This window comes from Apis dorsata, unplaced genomic scaffold, assembly GCF_000469605.1.
Source record: "Apis dorsata unplaced genomic scaffold, Apis dorsata 1.3 scaffold_360, whole genome shotgun sequence".
Taxonomy (NCBI): domain Eukaryota; kingdom Metazoa; phylum Arthropoda; class Insecta; order Hymenoptera; family Apidae; genus Apis; species Apis dorsata.
The window spans coordinates 247,342-257,276 of NW_006263625.1; the positions used below are offsets into that span (position 1 = coordinate 247,342).

At 30.4% G+C, this 9,935-nt stretch overlaps 1 protein-coding gene and 2 long non-coding RNA genes across 3 annotated transcripts in view; 2 read left to right on the forward strand and 1 right to left on the reverse strand.

Annotated features, from left to right (window-relative positions):
* LOC102675050 (protein Wnt-11b-2-like) overlaps positions 1–8,031 on the reverse strand; it is an 11,755-nt gene extending 3,724 nt beyond the window's left edge. Inside the window, exons 1-5 of the mRNA XM_006618596.2 lie at positions 8,026–8,031; positions 7,464–7,642; positions 4,520–4,761; positions 2,566–2,918; positions 2,053–2,324 (exon numbers count right to left, since the gene is read on the reverse strand). Of these exons, the coding sequence (XP_006618659.2) occupies positions 2,053–2,324; positions 2,566–2,918; positions 4,520–4,761; positions 7,464–7,642; positions 8,026–8,031 (1,052 nt within the window). The remainder of the gene's footprint in view (positions 1–2,052; positions 2,325–2,565; positions 2,919–4,519; positions 4,762–7,463; positions 7,643–8,025) is intronic.
* On the forward strand, positions 6,359–7,278 carry LOC116185988. The gene is made up of 2 exons (XR_004150893.1): positions 6,359–6,639; positions 6,718–7,278. It is a non-coding gene; the product is annotated as an uncharacterized LOC116185988 (long non-coding RNA).
* Positions 8,032–8,175: 144 nt separating the features above from the next.
* LOC102674973 lies at positions 8,176–9,024 on the forward strand. Its single transcript, XR_422189.2, has 2 exons — positions 8,176–8,701; positions 8,889–9,024. It is a non-coding gene; the product is annotated as an uncharacterized LOC102674973 (long non-coding RNA).
* The last annotated feature ends 911 nt before the right edge of the window (positions 9,025–9,935 follow it).

The window sequence follows — 9,935 nt, forward strand, 5'->3', positions numbered from 1 at the left end:
AAAATTCTTCTTTTAGTTTGAAAAATAATTTTCTTCAAATTTTTCATACGAATAAAAATATTTTTCAATATTATTATTACAATTATTATATTATTTCAATATTATATTATATATATTAAAGAAGAAATATGTTAAAGGATATTATAATAAAGTTATCTGCGAAATTCATTAAAAAGAAAAAAAAAAATCATTAGCATTTTTTAGCGTTATAAAATTTTATTACAATTTGGTATTAAAGTAAGAAAAAGTAAAAGTAATCAGGGACACAAATGTATACTCCGGTGAAACGTATTCAAGCGAGTCTTATGAAAGATTCATCGATCGAGTGCGCGGTAAAAAGGGAACGAACTTCGATGATTGGCGACAAAAGAAAGAATCTTGGTCAAAGGTTCATGAACTTTCGATTACCAAAATGCTGCGCAATTCCATTTTTTTTCCTCTCGTTTTATGTTCCTCTTTATGAAACTGTTTCGCTATGTTCTCAAGTTTTTTTTCTTTTTTTTTTAATTAAAAAGAAATTATATTCCTTTATCTCTTTCAACTGTAATCCACCATGCTGTTGAGACGATTTTAATGCATATTTTAAATACATTATATACTTCATCAGATATTATATTACCAGTTATGAATAAATACGTATGCTACTAAATTTAGCAATGGAATATGTTCTGCAATATTGTACGTCATTCATTCTAAATGTCACTTATATATTCAAAACTTCTGCAAGTGTCATCCATTTTTCTTCTTTTAAGTTAACAATCACGAACATTGTTATGGATAAAATAAAAAATAAATAAGAAAGGTATTAATATAAATTTGTCATACAATTATATGTCAACACACGATTATCGATTTTAGAATCGATTGTATGTTCTTTATAATGTGAATAATATAAATTATACTATAAATTTCTTTGATTTCTAGTTCATAGAATTTAATGGAATTTAAAATATTGAAAGCATTTCATAATATTCTTTATTTTTCTGATGTAAACATATTATGTTATAAATTTTATAAAATGTTATAAAACTAGTTGTTAGTAAAATCTTTGATAAATTGAACTAGTATAATTAATTCCATTCACCTATCTATGAGATGCTTGTTTTACATGTTCTTTGCTAACGAATCGAATAAAGTCTCTGACGAATGTAAGGCGATAACATCTGACTACATTAAAAGGATAAGAAAATCAATGACAAGGTATTCGTATTAAAATTTGAAATCATTTTAAACCAAAATTATTTGCTGCATAAATATATAAATATAAGTAAATCAAGGACACTGAATTTATTTTTGCTTGATGATAATTATTTCTTTGCTTATTTCTTTAAAATAACGAAAGGACTATCTCCATTCATTTCTATATGTTGTTTAATTCATCCAAAATGTATTTATCTATTTATTTTATTTGTTTAAATGATTCAAAATAATTGTAGACTTTCATTTGAAATAATCATCATCTGAAATAATTGTAGATATTATTTCTGAATTATATTTCTGTAAAGTTTAGAATTTTTCTGAAACTTTGAATTTGAATTGAATTTTTCTTGGAAGTTATGAATAAGTCAAATGATTGAATAACTTCTATCTTCTTATTCAAATTAACTCGTATATTCATGTAAATTATGTATTTCTTTTAGTTTATTTACATAACAAAAATTTGCTGAAATCGTTATAATAATTTTTGATATAATATTTGACAAAGATGCAATTATGCAATTGATTTTTGAAATATATAAAATGATTGCATAAAATATACTTATAATACTGTAAATCCTATAATAATTTTAAAATTTCATACTTTCATTTATTGCGTCAATTTCAGAATTATAAACGTGACAACTAAATAAGAAAAACAGGAGATTCAATAAGTTGAACAGTAAATCTAGTGAACAGTTGAGTCTAAGTGAAATCGCTTGTGGTATAAAAAGAAAAATAAGAACGTGCAACTGTCATATATTAACAAAATAATTACTGTAAACTGTTAGCGTGAAACCGGTTTTACAATGTTAGTTAAAAAAATAAATAAATAAATAAAAATGAAAAATTTACCTGCCAACAGTTCCAAGACTTCCTCTCTTCTTGTCGGGAAGACAATAGTCTGGACTTTTAGTGGTGTATAATAGATTATCGTGATGATACAAGGGTGGTAATCTGCCTCCTGATCTTGGTCGTACTTCTGCTGCAGTTGCATATCTTCGAAGCAAACGACTTCCTGCTGCTGCCGGCCCTGAAGAACCAAGCCCTCTCCAACAGGTACGTACACTGCATGATCCAGATACTCCATGACACTTACATTCAAGGGTCAAGGATTGTTCCACTGCCTTATAATGCATAAAGATAAACTTTAATTGACAAACTTGGAAGAAAATAAAAAACAAATTTTGGTGTTTTTGATATAAAAATTACTTTTACATACCATATATTCAGAAATTATACATATAATGCAAATAATATTATATTAAAATTTCGTGCAAACGAAAAAAATATCACTGAAAAGTTGTTTCATTAATATCAATAAATGCCCCCTTTTTTTTTATATCAGTATTCAATTATTTCGATTACCCTTCGACCCGCTCGGTTGTTGTGCATGTTAACAGCGTGCATAAACTTCGCGGTTGCACCTGTGCCTGGAGGCGTTGCGCCTTGGAGAAACCTCTTGGCCATTCTGGACGCCGATCTAACGTCATCGCCGCAACCGCCCCATTTGAAAGAATTTCTGGCAGACAATGTTCCAAAAGAGACAGATGTCGCAGTGAAAGATGAAGGTGAGATCAAGGCAGAAGGTGATGGAGGCTCCCTTCGTGGTGGTGTGGCACAGGAACATGCTGCAAGACTGCCCAGAGCGCATCCTCTCGCTAACCTCCAAACTGCAGCTGCTGCTGACATTGCATATACGAATGCTTGTTCCCTGGTTCCTATTATAAGAAAACAAAACATTTTTCTTATATTTTTCATTTCATTCTTATTTTTTATTATTGCATTAAGTTAATAAAGTTAATGAAATATAACTTTTTAATTATTTGAATAAAAAAATGAAATTAAATCAAAATATTATCACCTTCGTAACAGACATTGTACAATTTGCTCTCTAAATAATTTTCTTAACAAATTTGCGTCGTATTTTATTTTTGTTATGTAAGAATTTGTTACCTAGGCTTTATTGATTAGTAAAATGTCGTGAATCGAAGATCGAAGCGACGATGCCGCGATTTTCTAATAAGAAATCTTCGAAATGGGCAATTAACGAGGTAAGAAGTCGAATCTCTCGAACGGTCCCGAATAAAGTCGGTAATAGTATGGTCCGTGGTGCCTTTTAGAGGTCGCATTCATGGTCTCTCTTCTGCTCGTAACCGGTTTGAAATAATTGAAGGAAAGCTGATTAGCATAGCAGTAGCGAAAGGGCGGCTTTTCTGCTCCTCCGATACTTATTGAGGAACCGTGTGTTTTTCATCACCACTCCGAAACTCATGACGAGCTTCTCGGTTTTCTCATTAATGAAGGATATCCTCTTGCCCAGGAACATTTTTATTTATAATATAATTATCGTCAAATGGGAACATTTAATCCGACATTGCTGGTAAGAGGTAGAAGAAAGAAAAGGAAGCACTGGTTAGATAATGACTACTAATTGAGCCGCTTCTTCAAGGTCTTCCTATTTATTGTGAAATACCTTAAAGAATACTTATTTTAAAGTTATGTCTTTTTTTATATGTATATAACTGCTTTTGTGGTTATCAAAATTAATTGTTTTTCAAATTGAATAATTTTTCAAGATAAATGATTTTTTATTGTAAATAAACATAATAACTTTATGTTAAATATTGTGTTAAGTATTGTAGCAAATAAAAAAATATTGAAAAAAATCATGATTTAACTTTCATTTATGTACATATATATATATAGGAAGTGAGTTATGACAATGATAGGTAGTATGATTTCTGAATGAAAAAAATTTAATGTTAGAGACATGTTCGTGTCAGTTTGCGAATGTCAGTTGTTCACTTTCTCTGATCTGCTTGTTCATGCATTAATGAAACAAATAAATTACGAAAACTTAATATAACGCTTCGAACTATATCAAATCATTGTCATAATTTATATGTGCAACGTAGACAAAAGTAATTTATAATAGAAATTATTATATTAATTTATTATGCTGTAATAATATTATATTACATTTAATTCAAAGTTCAAAATAACCAGAAACTGAAGAAAAATATATATAAGTAAATAATAAAATATTTAAATATTTATTTTTTCCATAACCTAAAAAAATATATTTATTATTAACAAGACGATTAATCTTTCTTTCTCATTCCTTTCAATCTTGTTACATATTACACCAATCACATTCTATATTTCAACAAGAAATCTCATCGATATCTATCTATCTATGATTCAATATCATTTTTCACGTTAATGTCTGACGAAATAGAATCTTAGATGACCCTTGAGGTTAGTCTCATAAAGATCTTCAAGATGTTAAATAAAAAATGCATTTCAATATAGAACATACCAGTAAGTAATTCAGGCGTATAATCTGGTGCACGCTCGATGCTACTACAATTCCATCTACGGTGTCGAAATGTTTGCTGACATACTGTTGAAGTATCCCTCGCCGCTTGTACCAAGCTCGGCATCACATCTGGCGTGGCTCTGCACGCTCTTGCCTGCTTTCTCTCCAAAAGCCCTGAATTTTTCGCATTTGTGCAAGCCTCCCTTGTCCATATATACCCATCTTCGGTACGGCCAAGAGCTCTGGAATTAAACCAATAATGATTTCATCGATACATTTCAACGAAAAAAAAAGAATGATTATTCGTTATATTCCAGTCCAAATTTACTTTTTCTGATATTTTCAAGTTAAGTAAAATAAGTAACCGGTAAAAGCATAGTTAATTAAAGTTTTGTTAAGAATTTCATTTATACTAACCTAATATTATAAAATTATTATTCAAACCCACATTCGTTGCTTAAATGTTTTTATTCACAAACTTTTAAAATTCTTCTATGCTCAAAAAATAATTCTAACTCTCTTCTATTTTTCATTTCTGCAAATAAAAAATTTTATTCTCTTTCGTAAATTTAACCATATTCTCTTTAATTCTTACTCTCGAAAGTTAATTGATAGCAAGATCATGCAATCGATTTAACAAAGATCGATATGGAAGATCCAGCGCGAATAATCGAATAGAAAACTCGAAGAATCGTGAAGAATCTTTTCTCGTGAATAATCGAATCGAAAATCGAAATTTTAAATTGAAAGTTCATTATGGAACGACTTTGATATTGGACGGGTGAATCGTTCATATACAATTCGGGCAAGAATCGTAAATCAGGGGTGAATTTCGAAAATTATAGGGAATGAAGCTGAAAGGTGGGTTTAAGCGGTGCGGGTGGATACGTGCACCATGGCGCAAACCATATGGAGGATAATTACGGACACCTGAAAGTCGAAATGGTTCAAGCACGGATACGTCTAGACGTAACAGCCCTGGGAATGGTCGACTCGCCAACCCCGTGTCAGCCTACCCTCGAAATTACCCTATCAAAAGGCCATTCCTCTAATTCATTATTCGCTTACTGATTGCCGCACCGTGGCGCTGCTGTCGTTTCCAAGATGCCGTGTGCGTCGTTATGTGTTTGTCTCCGTTCATGACGCTCGAAGCACGGGACAATCGTAAATGTTCGCGTTTCCCGTTCCTACGGGATTTATGTTCTCGTTGCCTCCGATATCAACTACTTTTTCTTGTTCGTCTGCAACGCTCGTTTAACACGTTGATTGTCGCGTCACATATAGGGTGTTTCCGAAATCGTGATATAATATTTTTTGGTTATATTAAACGCTTGGTTATATTAATTGTTGTAGAATCAAGTTTAGAAATTTTTAATTTATATTTAAATCTCTATGTATTTTAAATATTACTTGTCTTTTTAATACTATACGTTAAAAAGATAGTAAGTGAAATTAATTTGAAAAGGAATTGTTTGATATTTCTACAGAATTACTTATCCACTTATGTGAAAGTGACATATATCATGAAAGAAAGGGAACTCAATTTTTTTTGTCAATGGAAAAAAGAAGCAAATATTTCACTCGTTTCAATTTATTTCACTTGTTTCAAAACAGATTTGGGAAATACATTTCTCGCACATGGTTCATTATCAATTCATGCATCTTGAAATACGGATATATATAAAAAACTAATTGCATTTTTGCATTGCTCGTCGTTTGCTCAATTTTGCACTATTTTCAAATTTAATCATCAAATTTGTTTCTACAATTACAATTGTGTAATTTATATATATATATATTTTTTATTTTATAACTAAAATTATTCCTTTGTTTTAGAATTAAGATAATTTAGTGTATCAAAGAAAAATAAAAAATTAAGTGATTGTTTTATTAATTTAACTACTTTTCATGCAATGAATCAACATCACAGCATATTTTCTTCTCCTTTTTATTTGCATACATAAAATTGCATTGCATTTCATCGGAGACTTGGAAAAAAATAAGAAAAATTACAAATATGACGCGACTAAAACAAATTCAGAAGAAGGCAGATTCAATGTTCTACAAATGACACTTGAAAGATTGGCCGTACAATTATGTAAATTGCTTGTATGAAACATGTTGGTTGATAAGCAGTAATTATTTTAATGTAAGTGTAAGATTTGCTATGCCTGTTTTCAACTGTTTTTTCTTTGCAGAATATGATTGACAGAATTAAAACAAGTAATTTTCATTTTCTTCACTTCGAAAATTCTAGGATATAAAGGATATTTACAATTAATGTTTTTCAATTTCGTTCATGAAGGTTGATAAATTATTCGATGATAGTAAATACTGTGACAGAGACTGTCCGATATCCAATTTCTGCACTGTTCACGCCTAGATTTGTTACGAGTTATTATTCACACAGTATATATCATGTCGATAACCATTTCAATTAGCCAATGAAAGCATTTTCGAGGCAATCTCACAGCCAAGATCTTGTTTCGCGAGACCACCTGGTATGCAACAAGTCCGACAACTTGTAGACAGAGTCACGAGTGAAGAATATATCGCCCCCTATCTTATTTGTATACGATCATTATGGATTATATTGATGTATTCAGTACCTTTACGAAAGTCTTGCTCAGTGACATTTGTTACAAAAGGCACACCCTCGATTTTAAATACTGTATTAGGCAATTTATGGAGAAACACAAGGTATCAAATTTATAAAAATTTCTTTTTTATATCATAATCATAAAAAAAAAGAATTTATTAAAAAATATATTTAATCTTCTTCGAATAGGAACAAAGCAAAAAAAAATTATTTAATTAATGTTATTTAATTAATGTAATAATACACACATAAAGAATTAATATATATATATATTATCATATTACCATAATTTATCACTATCATTCTATTAAAAAACAAGTTAATTTTCTCCAAAAACGAGCGTACCTAATTTTAATAACCAGTTTGCCTGCTGAAACATGAGGCGTAAATGCGATAACACGATCGAATTCGTGCGAATAATTCGTGGAAGTTATGCTACCGGTTCCTTTATTTCCTTGGAATCGATCGAATCGGGAGCCATGAGCTTTTTCGCAAAATGTTTCTACCCTAAATTGGCGCGAAAACTATAAATCGAAGCGGATTTGATCGGTCTCCTTTATGCGATCCATTATACAAAACTGTAATGTATAAGGAACAAACTTATCCCTCGAAAGAAGTTCATGGTCGTTTACGGTATATATGTAGGTGCATTCTTATGAAAATGCAGTGAGCTCCAATAAAACTGCGTGACGTACGTTTCGAAACGGCCAAATGGGCAAGCATACCGGTGTCGGATGCAATTTTGAAATTCGTTTTGACTCGTGGAATCGTAAAGTAATGTTTTTACGGGGCTGATAATAGGTTGGCTCCTACGATTCTTGTGGTCTCTCGTGTGCGGCCACCAGTCCGTTTTCTGTCAAAAATGAAACGAAACTGAAGTCTTCGAGTTCCGTTAACGTTAGAATGCGGTCATTTCCTATTCTTTTTTGTTCTTCCTCGTTAATAAATTATAAATGTTTACAGTAGATATAAAGAATACATTATTGTATTTGTTACAAGATTTAAATATTAATTGTTTAAAATATATTAAGATGATATATTAAAAAATGAAACAAAGTTACGACAAACTATTAAACTTCTAAAATACATACAATTTCCTAATATGAAATATGAAATTTACGATTGAAATATTCAAATATTACACTTAAATATTTATAGTATTTCTATAAATATAAACGAGAAATATACAACAGTATTACTTTGTGTAAGGATACAAAAGAAATTGAAATCATTAATGAACGTGGCAATAATCGATAATATTTTAACGAATTGAACGAAACTATGGCGAAAATACACGCGAGATATCGTAATTTTCCATATTCGGTAGCAATTTAAATGATGTCTCGTTGATATTGATATTCCATTGATACTTTTATCGTCTGTTACGTCTGAGAATTCTTGTGGGAGGATCCATGCAAAGATATACATTATGGATTCCAAAATTGGCTTTGACATATAGACCATAAAACACAGAGTTTACAAGCTTGAAAATAGCCCGGGTTCCCGAGGTTATTTGAATACTTAAAAACCAATCAATTCTCTTTCTTTCTCTCTTTCTAAATTTACAAGCCCATAACTAATAAGTAGAGTACTTGGAGAAATTTTATTGCTATAATTATTAATTATAACGTCATGTATACTATTATATTTTGTTATGTAAATTAATTATCCATAATTGTCCATAATAGTTTTATTTTTTTATTATGTTATTAGAAATTTTGTATTAAATTTCAATAGTCTTTTACATTAAAATTTTTTTTGTAATTTCAGATTTCTTAACACTTACGAATAGAGATACATAGTTCCTACATTTTCTCCTGTATGAAGAGCATCTAACTATGTGATAATACCTGTTACGTTTCGCACAAATCATGCAACAGATGATTTATGAGCAACAAATCCATGATAAGTATAACGCACGCTTATGTGTAGATTTATAAATACCAACATCCACGCGTTTTTATAAATTCAACATTAATCAATGACATTCGTGCAATTTATTATAAGTCGATTGTTAATCTCTCTAAGGAGCCTCCTAACCAATTTCACCAATTTTTAGAAGAGGCAAGGTATTTAAAAAAAACGATGGTTTTAATTATAAAATAATTTCCTTAATTTCTAGCTAAATGATTAATGAATTTCTTCGTTTAAATTGTTCGCTATCCCGTTACTTTCGATTTTAATATTTCAACGGGAATGTAATGAAGTTGAAGATCCTTTACTTCTTCGTATATCGTATATTATATATTAAACGTTTTTCAACTTGACAAGTTAACAAACATTTCATTAAATCTTCTTAAATATCCTTTACCTTCATTCATTCGAATTATTTCATTTTTAAATAGCTCATTTAGCTTCGTGAAAATTATTAATATCACTTTAAAAATTAAAATTGAAATTGCGTGTGAATTAAAAATAATAATTTAATTAGATCAAAAATCCAATCACAAAAGAGAATTTTCATAAAAATTTTAATTATACTTTCCAGTGCGCTTCGTGTACTCAAGATTTATCCACAAACCGTATTAAAATTTTCTCCCTAATGCAATGCTTTCCTACGAGAAAGGAAATTTTTTTCATAAAGGCACAATTAAGAAACCGAGCCTCGTAAATTTTCTCGGTAAGGTCGGCCCAACGAGAGCACACGCATCTTTTATAGGCCTGGACGTGACAGAGGGATCGATGTACGATTCCGGTCGTCGTATACGGCGACAAATCGTGTTCACGACTTCCGATCTCCCAGCTCGATTCGATTACCCCTCCGCGCCGGTGTCGATAATTATAAACAAAAGGGGAAAAGGGGGACAGAATGATGGC